Source organism: Penicillium rubens (assembly GCF_028828025.1).
Source record: "Penicillium rubens strain IBT 27055 chromosome Unknown utg000002l_segment0_segment0, whole genome shotgun sequence".
NCBI classification, from domain to species: domain Eukaryota; kingdom Fungi; phylum Ascomycota; class Eurotiomycetes; order Eurotiales; family Aspergillaceae; genus Penicillium; species Penicillium rubens.
The window spans coordinates 9,102,449-9,119,001 of record NW_026890600.1 but is presented as its reverse complement, the minus strand read 5'-3'; the positions used below and the strand labels follow the sequence as shown (position 1 = coordinate 9,119,001).

The window sequence follows — 16,553 nt, the reverse complement described above, 5'->3', positions numbered from 1 at the left end:
CTCCATACTAAATCCTCCATACTAAGTCCTCCATACAGATTCCTCTATACTGAGTCCTCTATACTGAGTCCTCCATACTGAGTCCTCCATACTGAGTCCTCCATACTGAGTCCTCCATACTGAGTCCTCCATACTGAGTCCTCCATACTGAGTCCTCCATACTGAGTCCTCCATACTGAGTCCTCCATACTGAGTCCTCCATACTGAGTCCTCCATACTGAGTCCTCCATACCAAGTCCTACGTATCTATGACCTTGAAACTTACCAACGCGCGTTTCATGCTCCGGAGGTGCCGACTATAAATACCAGCCCGAGCAATTTCTTCTTCTTCTTTCTTCCTTCTCTCCCCACGATACATACAGACTGCTTTGGTGAGTATACACTCTGCTTCCTTACACACCGAGGCCCCTTATGCCCTTCTATTGCATGCGAGTACCTCTGGAGTGAACCACTCCTCTCTCTCTGCATATCTCACTCTCATTGCATACATATGTTGCTATGTACGCATCTGCATTGGCCTCACCTTCATCTTCACCAATCTTTCACTTATCTTTCACTTATCTTTCATTTGCTCTCACTTGCATATCACTTATTGCTTTAACCACATATCACTTCTTACTCCTGGATTGCTACATATCTTTTACCCCAAGCCCTAACCTGCAACACACCCTTCTTTCACTTGCCATCTCACTAAGATCAGGTATTTTGCTTGCATCTCAGCCTTCATTTGCTGCCCTTGGCTCATTCTGTTATTCTTATTTGCTGCTACACATTTGCTATTTCCTGGTCTCTCTTGATTTCCATTTCTCTTCCTTCAAACCCTTTCCCTTGCACCATCCTCCATCTCTGCGCACATCCCTCCCTGAATGAGATATTTTATCACTGCGTTCTATCCTGCATCTTTATTGCATCGCCATCTCCACTGGCATTGCCATTGGCATCACTCTTGGCTGTGGGTTGGGTTACTTGCCTTATTGCATTGCGTGCCCTACATTGCCCATTTCCCTGCTCCATCGGTCCGTCTTCACATCACTATCTTCATGCATCTCGGCAATCCAATGTTCATTGTTATTGACGCATAATCACAGATCAACGAAGCCAAACTCGACTTTTCTTTTTCCTTTTTGAAAAAAGAACCCTGCGAAAGACAAGATAGCGCTTGTCCTGTTTCGAAATTGTTCCTCTGTTCTTCCTGTCTTCGATACCTATCTGGAAATACCCCAACAACTGGGGATTTCGAGTCCTTGTCGTCGCTTACCCTACTTCCTCAAATACAAGCAAAGTTTGCAGTTCGATTCATCATTTCTACCTTTACGACTACCTATTTTCTCCAACAGACATTCGCCAAAATGTCTGGTCGTGGCTACGGTGATCTGCCCATTCGAGGCGGCCGTGGTGGTGGTGATCGTGGCGGCTCCCGAGGCCGCGGTGATGGTGGCTCAAGCAGCCGTGGCAGTGACCGCGGTTACAGCGGTGATCGGGGCCGTGGCAGTGACCGTGGCAGTGACCGTGGCGGTGGTCGTGGTGGACGTGGCGGGTCTGAACCTCCCTCTGGGTAAGTTTATATGTTCTATATCAGGAGAAACTCATATCTAACACGCGTGCAGAATGTTGACAGACCCGTTTGAAGCTCCCAGCGCGCGAATCCAGGCCTTGGAGGACAAGTTCGTTACAGAGTCAGCAAAGGCTAGTCCAGAATCCAACTCTTTGGCTCGGCGTCCTGGCTATGGTACTCAAGGTCGTCCAACTGTGCTTCGTGCCAACTTCTTCCCCATGGAGTTCAAGCCGAACATCAAGTTCCATTCCTATCGGCTGAAGATCAAGCCCGAGGCGAAGAAAGGACAGCAAAAGTTCATTCTTGAGAGCATGTTCCGCCAATACCCTCTCTTCAACCAAGGAATCGGCGTTGCCACTGATGGAGCCACTGAGATTGTTACGACTGAGCGACTCCCCGAGGATCGAGTGCCATTCCATTGTTCCATGGGCGACGGAGGTGGGACATCGAAAGCGTACACCGGCCCTTGGGAGGCGACTTTGACGTTTGAAAACGCTTATTCTCCAGCTGAAATCCTTGCGTACCTTGAGGATGTCAATCACCGAGAGGAAGTTCCGAATGAAGCGCCCAGTCTCCGAGTGCTCAACATTCTCATGAGTGCTTACGCCTACAGAGATCCCGGCGTCGTCATCATCGGCAAAAGCCGAAACAAATTCTTCCGGATCGACAGGGGAAAACAGTCGATGGACATTAATGGTGGCCTCGAAGCAATTCGTGGCTACTACTCAAGTGTCCGTCTTGGGGCTGGACGAATCTTCCTCAATTTGAACGTTAGCCACGGTGCATTCTTCCGTCCATGTTTGCTGACCCAAATAATCGATGACTTCGCAGTTGTCCACGGAAAAGATACGGGTCTCCTGAACCGGGTCCTGAAGGGCTTGAAAGTGCACGTCCTGCATCTGAATTCTCGGAAGAACGGATCTGGGGAGAATGAAAAACCCGTTAAAACAATCCTCGGAGTTGCCACTCTTAAGGACGGATGCAAGGGCCACCACCCCCCGAAGGTTTCACATATCGCAGCTAGTGCGAAGAACGTGGAATTCTGGATGGGAGATGAGAAGAAGGGACAATACGTGACGGTTGCCGAATACTTCAAGAGGCGTATGTTTGCTACCTCTCTGTCAATATTTATGGTACAGTTTGCTAATAGGAAATAACAGAGTACAATATGCCACTGCGGAGGGAAGGACAAATGCCGGTTTTGAACGTTGGGACGCTTGACCGTCCCGTTTACCTTCCTGCGGAGCTTTGCGAAGCCCTCCCCGGGCAACCTTGCACGGCAGAGCTAGGACTCATCCAACGACAGAACATGATCAAGTTCAGCTGTCGCCGTCCCCCTCAGAACTATGACTCCATTATGACCGAAGGACTGAACCTCATGGGAATCTCCGGAGGACATACCAAGGCGGTAGGAATCAAGCCCGGCAAGGAGATGATCACTGTACCTGCACGAATTTTGAATCCCCCCAATCTGCTTTATGGCGGCAGAAAGACCACTAACCCTCGAAATGGCTCGTGGAATTTGGTCAACACAAAATTTGCCCAGTGCGCTAGCATCAGCAAATGGACCGTTCTTTGGGTTCGGAAGCGCGGTATGAAGCAGCCAGACACTCCTATTCCCAATATAGACGGATTCTACCGGAAAATGCGTGACCATGGCTTGACGCTTCCGCCGTTCGATAAACCGCACCACGAGGTCATGCTCGGCCTGGATGATAGAGAGAATCGAAGTCTGCTCAAAGACAAGTTCAAAGATCTCGCGAACAAGTCGTATCCCTTTTTGGTTGTTGTGCTTCCTACCACAGAAGGCAAAAACTTTGACTACGTCAAGTATGCCGGAGATCTTAAGACTGGCATCCTTACCCACTGCATTTTGTATGACAAGGTCCTCAGGTCCAATGAGCAATACTGGAGTAATAACGCCATGAAGGTCAATTTGAAAATGGGAGGATGCAATCAACTCTTACAGCCTGCGAACGCACGCTTCATTGGTGCAGGGAAGAGCACCATGGTCGTTGGCCTGGATGTCACTCACCCGTCGAGTGCAGACCCGGAGGTCTTCCCCAGTGTTGCTTCCATTGTTGCCTCCATTGATTATCGTATGGGACAATGGCCCGGCGAGGTTCGAGCCCAGATGCGCCGTCAAGAACACGTTGTACACCTCAAGGATATGATGCTTGGCCGGCTGCACTTGTGGCAAAAGAACAACAGTGGCAACTTGCCCCAAAACATTCTCGTGTACCGTGACGGTGTTAGCGAGGGCCAATACAACATGGTCCTTATGGAGGAACTTCCAAAGATCCAAGCTGCTGCCAAAGCGGTATACCGTGGACCCATGCCCAACATCACCATCGTTGTCTGTGGAAAACGTCACAACGTGCGCTTCTATCCTACCAACGCGAAGGACCAAGACAGAACATCCAACCCACTCAACGGATGTGTTGTTGACCGCGGAGTAACCCGCCCTATGTACTGGGACTTCTACCTGCAAGCCCAGGCTCCGCTCCAGGGTTCCGCTCGTCCAGCTCACTACATTGTCATCCACGATGAGATTTTCACAAACTCCAAGGTCAATCCGGACCGCAAGCCCGTTGATGTGTTGCAGGAAGTTACTCACAACATCTGTTACATGATGGGCCGGGCTACTCGCTCGATCAGTTACAGCACCCCTGCTTTCCTGGCTGACAAGTTCTGTGATCGTGGCCGGAAGTATCTGTTGGCTATCTACCATGACAATAACCAGCAGGTCCACTCGGATAAATTCGAAGGTGATAACTTGAATATCTCGCGCCATTGCTCAAACAACATGGTCTACATCTAATTTGACCGTTGTCATTTCTACTTTTCTTGTTGACATTTGACGATTTTTGCCGATTTTTGCCGATCATTCCGGAATCTGGAGTTCGATACCCTTTTACTATGCTCTATTGTTCTTTGAAATTGTTCCTGTGCCTTGATGTTTGCCATGACTTTCATTGTTGAGCTGGAAGATTGCTGAGGCGAAAGCTATGAAAAACCACAAAAAGACCAAAAAAATGGTGCAATATCCTTGCTTTTCTTACGAGCTTGAGATGTGCCTATGCTGCAACAAGTGTGGAAAAATTGAAAAACACAAAAAAAAGGGGGAGATTTACTTGCTTTTGGTTTATTGCGATGTCTTTGCTTGTCTTGGAATGACACTTGCGCTGCAGCATGGAAAATACAAAAAACCAAAAAAAGGGATGTTTATATGTTAGAGTACGAAAATTGAAAATATACAAAAAAAAAAAAAAAAAAACTATATGCCTGCGTAGTCACTAGGCTTACTGTTAGTATAGTTCCAAGGACCGAGAAGATCTTAATGGTAAGATTGAGTGGAAAATGCTAGATACTGAAGAAGCATACATATGTAGTGTACTATACAAGTGCCAATCGATATGGCTTTGAGTATTTTGAACCCCCCGAGACAGTTTGGGCCACATTGTTTATGACCTGAGAGGTCGAACACAGTGCACAATAACCTCTAGTTACCCCCATGCAACAAGGAGCGCGGGTGGAGTCTTTGGACTCTTCGAGCATGAGACAGCCTCGATACCATCTATGACCGGGGAGATGCCTTTTGCCGATGAATTGACCAATGGTGCAGGGCGACGACCTTCTCTGCTTTCTAGCACATATCTTGAAAGTCAAGCTTATATAGCATTGCGAAGAAATGACCAAAAAAAGCCGATATCACCATTCACCGCTTGGAACTAGGAGACCACGCTTCAGGTTGCCACTCCTCGCCTGGGTTGGTATTTTTCGCCTTCGCCCACGGGTCCTCCTCATTCTGTGTCTTTGGTGCTGTTTCGGGGGTTGTGGCTGAAGCCGGCGCTTTTTGTGCAGGAGCAGCGTTGGCGGGCTGACTCAAAGTAGCCTCATCGATTTGGGTTGCTGGTGGTTGTTGCTGAGTCTTGGGCTTATCGAGGTAGGAGGCCTTGCTGGCCCAGCGCTCATCCGCGAGTCGAGCGAGTTGTTTGATTTGCGCTTGCCGGATAAGATCCTGCTGCTGCTCCTGGATGCTCGGGGGATGCTGTCGGACATGTCGCAGCCATTGGTGCCATTGCGCTGTGTTGAAATAAGATGTTAGTTGTGCTTCAACAGTCTCATTCCCCTTTGAACCCGGAGTAGAGACATGCGATCCAAGCCCGAGCCTGCATCTTCCGACAGAACTCACGTGTCACTTGAACGTCACTAAAATGAGTCTTGGGGTCGTATCGAACAATGCGACGGAATCGAGCTGCATTCATCACATCTTTGAACTCCCAGTAGGTATTTCCGGCGAGATCCTCACCTAAGAGACGGTTAGCGGGACTGAGACACGGAGACGCCACGGGAAAAACAGAAAGCAGATACTGACCAACCAAGAAGGACTTCCGCCAGGGCAGGCGAAGCTTCTTCCATTTGAACCATAAGCTGTTAACCATCGTTGAGTGTAGAGAATAGAGAAGAGGCAAAAAAAGATCGGGGCGGGCTATCAGGAACGTCATCGGGGGGATAAACACAGCCCGGACATTCCATTCCTCTTCTCTCCATCTCTCGACCTTTTTCCCCCTTTTTCCTTTCTTATTTCTACGACTTTACTAGAAGACCTTTACACTTCTAGTAATTGAAGCATTTTCCTCGTCCAATCATTTCCAATTGTATCACGGAACATCCTCCTTCTGCTACCCAACACCCGCCACCGTTAGGGCCGATCAGGCACCCTTAAAGGGATACATACCAAGTGGCAACAACAGTCTAACTACACTTTAACAATAGAGCATCGATTATCCGACACTCAATATGGCTTCAGTGACTTCCTTGGACAAGGACTTGCGCAATATGCGCCTATCCCGCTATACCCCGCAGGCAGCCGCGGAGGTACGCGACTGGATTGAGGAAGTGCTGCATGAGAAACTGCCATCTCCAGACTTGCTTGAAGGCCTGAAAGATGGCGTTGCTCTTTGCAAGTAAGTAGTGTTTATGTCTTTTTAAAGTAGCATCAATGAGTCTGGACCCCTAGCTAACTCCTTTAATTACAAGGCTGGTAAACCTCGCTGTGTCACCGGGCGTGAAGTATAAGCAGTTGTCTGCGCCATTTGTACAGATGGAGAACATTTCACATTTCTTGCGCGCATGCCAATTGCCCCCGCTCAACCTTCCGCCGCACGATGTCTTCCTGACTGTTGATCTCTACGAAGGAAAGGATCCGGCGCAGGTTCTCCAATGTCTGGCAGCGTTCAGTCGGCGGGCTAATGCCCTTGCGCCCAACAAATTCCCCCGAACTGTTGGTCCACAGAGTAAGCGCGGTGTCATCAGCCCAAATGCGACGGGTTCAAGCAACGGAGCATACTCACCTCGATCGGCCCGCTCCTCTAGCAATGTCGGGGATGCAAGAGCCACCCTTCCATCTCGAACCGATAGCCCTGCGAAACCCGCCGGGTCATACAGTACTTGGGCCAAGAAGGGAGATGAACAGGATACCACCCCTGCTTGGAACATTCACCAATATGGCTACATGGGGGGAGCGAGCCAAGGGAATCAAGGGATTGCATTTGGCGCTCGCCGGCAGATCACCACTCCTGCGCCTGCTGTGCCAAGTCTTGCAGAGAAAGAGAAGCGCAGGCGGGAAGAGGATGAACGGATTCGTCAACAGAACGCAGAGAGGGAAGAGGCAGAGCGGGCACACCAGCGTCAGATTGCAGAAGAGGAGGCTCGTGCTAAGGCAGAAGAGGAGCGCCGATGGGAAGAAGAGACTGCTCGCGTAAGGGAACAAGAACGTCTCAGGGTTGAAGAAGAAAAGAAGCGCTGGGATGATGAAAAACGCCAATGGGAAGCGGAAGAGCAGCGACGTATGGCGGAAGAAAAGGAAGCCGAAGAGCGGTTTGAGCAGGAGCGGCAACAGAGACGAAGCGTGCATGATATCCGTCTCAATGGTCAGTTCCTAAGCCAGTACCAGACCTCCAACTCCCAGGTCGGTGATGTCGCCGGAGCAAGTCCGGCCGAGGAAACAGCCCAAAGCCGCCGCATCAAAGAGCTCGAACGCGAGCTACAGCAGGCAAAGGAGCGGGAGCGCAAGTATCAGACCGAACGCCAGGAAGCCCAGTCTGGAAAGACTGGCGATCAGGCTCAGACTCGCAATCAAAGTCGCCCTCGCCCAGTTCCCCCCAAACCTAGCTACGATCTCTCTTCCCTCGAACAAGAACGGCGACTCCTCCGTACGGAGTGGCAGAACACGCAGGATATGCCCTCTACTTCTGAGGCCGAGGAATCCAACCCCACCGAGGAGCAAGCACCAGCACCGCCCGCTCGTCCCCTCCCAATGCCAAAGCCAACATCTTTCTCTGCAACGCCAGCACTCCCTCCCAGGGACCTACCCGCCTCGCCTCGGCCCCTTCCAGACCCAGTAGCCTACAACGCCAACCGGGGCCACGAAAGTCGCGTTGATAGTTTCCTCTCCTCGAACCCAGCACCCGCGTCCCCAGCCCCAGCCACCCACCGATTCCAAGACTACACCTCAACCTCCGAAGTCGACGCCGAGAATAGCCGCCGCGCAGCCTCACAGCAGAAGACCAAGGCCGGCGGCTGGGCGTCCAAATCTCTTCTGGAACGAGAGATGGAGCGCGAACGCGCGCGCCAGGAGGAGTGGGCTGAGAACCAGAAGCAAACGGCGGCTGCGGCCGAGCGTGGCAGCAAAGATAGCTCGCAAGGCTCGGGACCCGGCCAGTCTTGGGATGTTCATCAGTATGGCTATATGGGTGGTGATAATCAGAACCGGGGCGGTGTTGGCCTTGGTGTTGGCGGTGCTAGACGTCAAATTATTGGACCCCGGCCGCCGCGATAAACTGTTGACTTGTGTTGGCAATTTGTTGGGCCTACCTATTCAACCTAGGGTTCTTGTTTATTTGATTCCTCGTCCCTTCTGTTTTCTTACTATTCGTTTTTCCTCCTTTGAAGCTCCATTTCCCCAGTCTCTATCATCATTGAAGCAGAAAACCTATTATCATTTCTGCTTTGGTGGACTATCCCGTTATTTGCGTGCTATGATTCCCGCTCCAGGCCGTTTCTTTCCTTTGCTTTTCACACGATGTGGTTGTAGATAGCGATTATACTCAAGGTTCTATAATAAACACTTTTCAGAAGACACCGAGTTATAGATTGATCGCACATCCGTAGGATAGTATTGGCATCTAATAGACAGTACAGGTACTCCATGGTCACTAAGCTAACTATATATCACGACAAATATATCCAATCCGAAGAAAAATGCAAAGGGCATTCAACCCCCCCATAAACGCCCATAGACTCGAAACCCGATCGTTAAGTATCATTGTCATCATGAACATCATTACCACAACACCCGCCTTTCCTGATCCCGCAGCAAGGCTCATGGTAAGATATGCTCGACCATAAACTTCATCCTAAACCCACTCTCCTTCAAATAAGCCCATTCCACCGAGTTCCGATCACGACTAGCCTGCTCACGACGCGCAATCCCGGACTGGACAGCTTCGGCCAGCGACGGGGTCACAGAGAGCATCTTGTTCTTATGTAGGAGTGTCATCAAGGCCTCAAGCAGAATGGAGACTTTGGCATTGTTCCCGACGCTTGGGGTAGCCGCTGCGTACGGGAGGAAGCATTTCTCCAGCTTGGCCTGGGTAAGGTAATTATCATCGGAGCTGGGGGCGGAGCTCTCGCGGAGGACGAAGAGTAGGAGCTCGCAGAGAGTAGAGTGCGCCTCGGGTAGAAGGTGTGGGAGGTTGGAGGGACTGATAAATTGTTGGAATATCGGGAGGGAAAGGTCCCGGATGTTCTCGACGAACAGGTCGTAGAGGTCGTCTAGGGGCATGAAGTGTCGGGGCAGCTTTTCCGAGACGCTGGATAGGATGCTGAGGAGCTGTTGGCGGAGAGCGAGGGAAGTGTAGCCGCCTAGTGGAGCTAGGTTGCTGTTTTCTTGGGAGGGTGTTTTGTTCTTGGCCATCTTGATGGGGTCTGTGGCTTCATCCATTGCATTTCGCGTTCCTCGTCGCGTTCGCTTGCTACGTCGTGGCTTAGCATTCGAACCCTTGGCTGGAGGTGATACCGAGGTTGAGCTTTGATCAGCTTCGAAATCCTCGTCTGAATTGTTCTGGTAGTCGCCATAGTCATTCTTGTCGAGGTTGATGTCACCTGCCCTCTTCTTGGTGTTATGCAACTCTTGGTCGGCAACGGGAATTCTGAGTTCATCTTTGAATACCTCCTTGAACTCGCCGAGATTTGACTTGCCATTGGCAAAGATTGCGCGCATGATTCTGCGGTTCCGCCCAGCTGTGGTATTTGAGGCGATGTAACGGAAGATCAGGCTTTCTCGAAAGATTCCAAGATCATCTGTCACCTTCACTGTCTTTACCTTGGGCTTTTTGCCCGTGTAGTTTTCTTCCTTGATCGGTTCAGCGCCCTGCGAGGCCTCCCTTTCTGACCTCTCTGGCTTCCCTGGCAAAACCGAGGTATCCGTTTGGTTTTGTTTTGCCTCTTGGTATTTCTTTTCGCGCTCTTTCCAATCATCTTCGAGTACATTGCACATGAACTGGAGCCATATTTGCCAGCGCTCCCACCGGGCCGGATGAAGTACTGAACAATTAAATGCCCAACCGACAGCGTGCCAAAAATCCTCTGCGCAGTGCCACACAGAAGCAGCTTGGCTGAATTTTGTATTCAGAGGCCTGGTATCAGGATTGTCATGCTCAACGAGCATGGGGCTTTCCGCACGCCGCCTACCCTGTCGCGAAGATCCAAACTGGGTAAAGCCGAAAGCGATATTGAACGTTGCATCCGTGGGACCAACCAGGGAATTCGTCAGTCGTAGAAATCGCAAAGCTGCCTTGGGTGCTTCTTTTTCGTACTCCGACTCGGCGCGCGTTGTTGTTCTTGGGTGCACGAGCATCGTGGCTGCGACGGCCAGATGTTGCGGCAATGGGATGACCGCCTTTGTTGATGAGATAGTGCCTGATGCGAGGACATTGAAGAGAAGGCTATATGCTTGGGGCCCTATTGAAAAAGCGGAAATTTATTTAGCAGCGGCTCTTTTGAGGGTTTCCCCCACGCGCGTCAAAACCACGGGGAAAAAGAACATACATAGGCTATCCTCGAGGAAAATTTCGGTCTGTCGAGCCAGCTCCCATTGAAGGGGTACAGGTGACCGATATGGTACCTCATCCACGGTCGCCATAGCCAGAGGGGGGTTTGTGAAAAGCCAGCTGAAAAGATACATTTTGAGCTGGCAGTAACGCGCTTATCGATAAGGAGACGCGGAGATGGCGTATGGGGTGTTGACAGAGGTATATGTCCGGCAGAACAGTAGGCAGTTGGATGCTGATATATGTGACATTATTAAAGAGCATAAGAAAGGCACCTAAAGTGGATTCTAGAGGTACGTTAGGATAATACCGTAGTCACCTCACTAAGAGATTCTTTGTTAATCGATTTTATAAAAAGATTGAACTTCTTTGTTTCGAGGGCGGAAACAAAGGCGGTGGAAAGTATACAGACAATGAACTGTGGATATTTCTTGCTCTGTGAGGACCTGAGGCACATATTGAGGGGCAGTTGATGGGGAATTGACGAGGTTACTGCATGACGAGCCCCGAGGCCTTGTGATCGGCTTACTTGAAGTATCAAGGGGTCTGAACCCAAATCCTCAGGTTAGGTATGTAGGCCCGGAAATATATCTCACTTTGCCTCTCCTTTGTTTACGTCGTATATCCTCCGAGCACAGAAACTGGAAAATTCGAGGGCTAAGAAGTGACGAATTCTTCATCTTATCTTCATCTTACTCGAGTCCTATGATGCAAAACCCGCATGTACCCCAGCCAAGAGATTGACCTGCATTACCCGATCAAAGCTCTATATGCATACTAAGGCCTGATTCTTACTTCCATGTGCATAGATTGCAAAGATATATTCATCCCTTACATTGTACAACCCAAGATGTCAAAGTCATAGCAGGGAGCCGAAAAGGTGGAAGCATTCGAGGTTAAAAATGCAGGGCTTGGATACTTGGAAATCTAGACAAGGATAAGCTGCCTAGGCAGACCGGAAGGATGGGAATCTGGACTGGTTCGCAGTGACTTCTGCGTCTTCATATTTGCTGACGAAAAGAAAAAAGAGAAACAGAATGCGCGGTGGCCAAGAACGGTTCAACCCCGGCCAATCATTTTCGCAATGCAAAGGCCTTTTATGAAGAAAAGGAGAGGAAGGCGAGAAAGCTCGGGAAATCAAGGCCGCGTATACGCCAACATGGATAGTGGAGAGAGAGAGAAAAAAAAAGGAAAGATTAAATGGGAGCCACTATGACTCCTCGGGTATATCGGAGAAGAGACCTATTCGCAACCGATGCGACTGCAGCCAAAAAGTTAGCAAATGAGTTTCGTCTGGCTCCGAGTAGATATAACATACGAAAGGCAGCTTGGGAATTACCACTCCCAATGTGGCCAGGAAGTTGATAGTAAAGTGGGTCAAATCGAAATGGGTATAATGAGTGCTGAGGAGGAAGAGCACGATAGGCACGCAGAGCAAGAACTTCTTAGCGGGTGTGTACTGGTCGCCATTGTCGATCTGCTCCCACATGTTGAGATTGTCGTAGGCACCGGCGTTGAACTCGAACGGGATGCCCCGCACCCAGTGGAACATGAGGAAAGATCCGAACATGTAGCTGATATTGGTGAGGGTCCATGAAGTTTCCTGCGAGACGCCCGGGATGATATCATAGAAAATCTTGAGTGCGGCGATACACACGAAATGGATGGTCCAGGCACCTACAATCAAAAATGAAGTTCCACGTTAGTCCTCAGTTTCTCCATTTCTCTAGCTTGAGATGTGTTCTCCATCAGCTTTTTGTCACTCACCCTTGGCATTCACCCAGTTTGCATTCAGATTTGGCAATGCGGCCTGATCACTGGTATGCTCGATAGACTCGGCCGGCTCCTGGTAGATAAGACTGCTGGATCGCCTTCGGCGGCCTTGTTTTGAGGTCATGCTTGGAGATAACCGCTGCGGCCCTGTGTCAACATCCGGAGGGAAGGATATGCCACGAGGGGCCAACAGGGAAGACACTTTTGAATTGTCGGACGCCAGCTTGACGGTTTCCAAAAGACAAAAAGAATAAGTTGGGAGAGAAGGAGAGAAGAATGAAAAGGAGCGTGGGGATGAGGTGGCACGGCCCAGACTGGAGTTTGCCGGTCGGATCGGCTTGTGGTCACGGGGTGCGGAAGAGCTCTCTGATTGTCTTCTTTTCCTTTTGGGCTTAAGACTATCCTTTTTTACTTTGCATTAGACCCTCTATAATTAGATTGACTTTATTTTTTCCCTTATTAATCTATTTCTTACCTTTTAGATTGGCCTACGACGGAGTAGAGGCAAATGCATCATTGGCTGATGTACAGTATGCATGTGCGGAATCTAGCCCGAAAGGACTAGAACTATACATGTACTTTATACTAGGGATCCAATAAAGGGGAAGATCCCTGATGATTGATTCCCTTTTGTCTGGTTTGATGAGGATTTCTTGAGATATTTCTTATCGTTGGCATTCCCTTTTATGGGGCAAATACGTCTGAGACATCCATGGCTATAAAACAGGCTAATATAGGACTGGGCCACCTTCGCTCAACTATGACACCAAATTGATTATGTTGCCCCTTTGCATACACCTGAAACGAGCATGTAAAAGGAACATCTGGAGGAAGCACATGAGAGTGTTCCTACATCTAATACCCCTAATATCATCTTAGGCCAAATATGGATCGTATTAATAGTCTTATGCGGCCAAAGACAGAGGCCGCGTAATCAGCCGAATATTCTTGCAATTATACCTTCAAACCTCAGAGCCGTATATGTCTGCGTAGTGAAGAGTCCCCAATCTCATTATAACAACAAGTGTATAGGGAAGGTCCCGAGTGAAAAGGCTACAGATAGATGCAGTAATCTTAGAGCCGAATCATGGTGATGGGACACGGTGCATGACTGTCGTCCTGGCTGTACACAGTGATTGTATTCGGAAGGCTTAATAGAGCTGCAGGGGAATCGTATATTGTACTAGCTAATTGTCGCGGGTTTGCCGTCCGGTTTCTTTTTAGATGTCTTTAGATGCATGGAAGGTCACCTGCTGTTATAGAAACACAGATCCTATTAGTAGATAGATGCCTTCATTCTGCATGACACGTCCAGTACTCGACTGACATAAACTGAAGCAGTTGATGGCGGGAGCATTGGCTAGGATTCCGTCCAACATTTGGCATTGCTGTGCTTCCAAGTAGCATTGCCTGCTATGGGCGAAGAAAAGTAAATGGGCCGCTGCTTCATCCACTAAGAGCTGGTGCTAACTAGCTAGTTCGCCAGCTCAATTTTGTAATCAATTTGCGGTAATTGGTCAATGAGAGCCCTAATTTGATAGACCTAAGAGAGCATATAGAATGACTCTAGGCTGTGAGCCTTCACCCGGCAGTGGCTCATAGATAGCCGATAGTACTTTGAATCTTCAACCTAATGATCCATAATCTATACTAACATTTCACACTTGGGAGACTATATAAGAAGACGGCATCAACCCCACTCTTGGCGTCGATCTCCTCGATTTGCTATACTTCACGGGTAGATCTTGCGCCTAAGACAACGCCCAGTCTGAAGAGTGAATAATGATTAGTTTCTTGGAATTAGCATTTTCACTTATTATGCAAGCTGTCATTAGTACATAGATGAAACCATATACGCATGTTGAGAGTGACCCGGGATCAAAGAGTAGTCTACCCGCTGTCTATATCACCTCGAGAGCATGTCGAGAGCATGTTGATATTGATCAACAGACCGTTGGATTCAAAGGTTGGCCTTAGAGCTATAGATGTTGTATTTTCTTTTTTTTTTTGCGCTTTTATGCTTCTTATTATACGTATGCCTCGGTTGTATACAGCCTCAACGAGGTCCGCTAGTGCTTCTGTACTGATTTATTTGGGGAAATCAAAAAGAAAACGCCAGCCTATAGTTTTATTCCTAGGTATATATTACAATAGAAGTATCAAAAAGCTTATCGGAACGCAAATCAAGGGACTTTATGGCTTATCGCCTCATAGATCTCTACCGTATACTTCGCAAGTTCAAGAATTGCGCGAATGGTCGATACAGTCTACCGTGAAATATTCTGGCGACCCGAATTCTATCGTTGATCCTTGCAGACTTCTCATACGATCTTTGGTCCAATACTTTTGTCCGAATTGTACGACCTCAATGGCAAATTCCTCAGACGAAGAGGCGGATTCACGCACAGCCCTGGTGGGCGCCCCGCGCACTCGCTCGAATCCACGTTCCACCTCGCGCTCCGCATCCCACGACAGCACCCGCCCGGCGAAGCGACAACGCCGCAACAGAAATAAGAAGGACTCAGACCTGGCTGACTTTGTCCCAAAAGGTGTCGCATTCAGTGCCACTTCCTTGCCAGTAGATGATCCAGACAGCACATCTAGTTCTGGATCTAGTTCAGCCTCAAGTGAAGATTCCGATTCCGATGCGAACTCAACTACCGTCGCAAACCCACATGCCGGCAACACCGCGCCTGCAATTAGCTGGAACCAGGGTCGGAAGGCTGCAGTGCGAACTACACTTGGGAAACGGTCGGCGCCAACAAACGAGAAGCCTGGTCAATTTGAAGCGGTGAATGATAAGTTTTGGCGCAGTCGCAGTGCATCTGTTTCGGCCAATGGTGACGACAAGCCCTCAACAAACAACCAATCTCAAAACGATGATGAGCTGGAAGATGGAGAAATTGACTCCAAGAGTGACACAGACGATTCAGATTCTCTTGGTTCTGAAGCTGATGACTCTATCCTGTTGAACATAGGGGAGAAGATGGGAATGGACGGTGCCAATGACTACGACCCTGCCACTTTAGCTCATCAGCATGGTTCAAACACCGGAGACTCAAATCTGAAAGGCGCATCTACACAATCCGGACCTGGGTCGAAAGAGGAAGCATTCCGGCTTTTCTCAAGCAAATATCCAAATGCGCCTGTTGCTTTGGTGGACCTAAGCAAGACAGACCTTGAGCTCATTGCGAAGTATGTCTATTTTGATCGCAGCATCCATGATATCGACCTCAAACTTCCTATCTCTTGCCTTGAATGTCAACGTGAAGGCCATATGGCCGATATCTGCCCAGCAAAAGAGGTATGTTTTATCTTGCTTCTAGTTACGTCATTTTCACTGTACTAACCTCAAATATGAAGTGTGAACACTGTGGCGCCTGGAATCAGCACCAAAGCAGTACCTGCCCCGACTGGCGACGATGCCAAAGATGCCGAGAACGTGGCCACGACGAGCCGCAATGCAGTGCAAAGCTACGCAGTTTCGCATACGAAGTGCCCTGTAGCTACTGCGGCAGCGAGCATCTGGAAAACGAATGCGATTATCTATGGAAGTTCCCAATCAGGGATCTTCACTCCAACCAAGTCACAGTATCAATCTGCTGTGCGAATTGCTGCAGTGCGAAACATCTTATGGGAGACTGCCCAGCTAACAACTTACGCGAACCGTGCACAACTTCATCGTCGTTTACCCTGAAGGGTATCGACCCCCACATGATCACGAACCTCAACACTGTCCTCCCGCCGCGAGAGACCCGTCCACCAAGCGGATCTCGATCCCGCGGCCGAGACAGGGAATGGTCTCGACCTCCATCCCCAGACGACGATGACATGATGTCCCGCGTATCCCGAGGCCGAGGACGCCCCGTCCCTGCCCCTCGTGGCAATACCCGCGGCAGTATCAAGTTCGCCAGCGGAGTCGGAGCTAAACGTGCGAACCCGCCCCTTCCACGGGGTCCTCCTCCACCAAGAGGCGGCGGCCGAGGCCGTGGACCACAACGAGGAGGAGGGTTCTCACGTGGACCACGTGGCGGCGGCAGAGGCCGCGGGTGGTAAGAAGGGGGTTTTACCTCTTCTGAATTTGAGCATCAGATCTCGGCGAAAGCCAT

General features: G+C 49.6%; 6 protein-coding genes across 6 annotated transcripts; 3 read left to right on the top strand and 3 right to left on the bottom strand.

Annotated features, from left to right (window-relative positions):
- Positions 1-1,349: 1,349 nt before the first annotated feature.
- On the top strand, positions 1,350-4,376 carry N7525_005885 (argonaute/piwi family protein; the record flags this gene model as incomplete). Its single annotated transcript, XM_002564321.2, has 3 exons — positions 1,350-1,555; positions 1,608-2,656; positions 2,716-4,376. 3 exons carry the CDS (start codon positions 1,350-1,352, stop codon positions 4,374-4,376), a joined length of 2,916 nt encoding a protein of 971 aa, XP_002564367.2.
- Positions 4,377-5,273: 897 nt separating this feature from the next.
- On the bottom strand, positions 5,274-6,000 carry N7525_005884 (uncharacterized protein; the record flags this gene model as incomplete). Its single annotated transcript, XM_061213541.1, has 3 exons — positions 5,274-5,641; positions 5,751-5,867; positions 5,934-6,000. 3 exons carry the CDS (start codon positions 5,998-6,000, stop codon positions 5,274-5,276), a joined length of 552 nt encoding a protein of 183 aa, XP_061070562.1.
- Positions 6,001-6,358: 358 nt separating this feature from the next.
- N7525_005883 (calponin homology domain protein) lies at positions 6,359-8,399 on the top strand (the record flags this gene model as incomplete). The annotated part of the gene is made up of 2 exons (XM_061213540.1): positions 6,359-6,525; positions 6,599-8,399. 2 exons carry the CDS (start codon positions 6,359-6,361, stop codon positions 8,397-8,399), a joined length of 1,968 nt encoding a protein of 655 aa, XP_061070561.1.
- Positions 8,400-8,942: 543 nt separating this feature from the next.
- On the bottom strand, positions 8,943-10,805 carry N7525_005882 (uncharacterized protein; the record flags this gene model as incomplete). The annotated part of the gene is made up of 2 exons (XM_002564324.1): positions 8,943-10,582; positions 10,670-10,805. 2 exons carry the CDS (start codon positions 10,803-10,805, stop codon positions 8,943-8,945), a joined length of 1,776 nt encoding a protein of 591 aa, XP_002564370.1.
- Positions 10,806-11,834: 1,029 nt separating this feature from the next.
- N7525_005881 (ORMDL family protein) lies at positions 11,835-12,847 on the bottom strand (the record flags this gene model as incomplete). Its single annotated transcript, XM_002564325.2, has 3 exons — positions 11,835-11,932; positions 11,990-12,348; positions 12,439-12,847. Coding segments are annotated over 3 exons (819 nt in total), but the record flags the coding sequence as incomplete, so codon positions are not given.
- Positions 12,848-14,812: 1,965 nt separating this feature from the next.
- On the top strand, positions 14,813-16,500 carry N7525_005880 (zinc knuckle domain protein; the record flags this gene model as incomplete). The annotated part of the gene is made up of 3 exons (XM_061213539.1): positions 14,813-15,639; positions 15,808-16,063; positions 16,144-16,500. 3 exons carry the CDS (start codon positions 14,813-14,815, stop codon positions 16,498-16,500), a joined length of 1,440 nt encoding a protein of 479 aa, XP_061070560.1.
- Between the last annotated feature and the right edge of the window lie 53 nt (positions 16,501-16,553).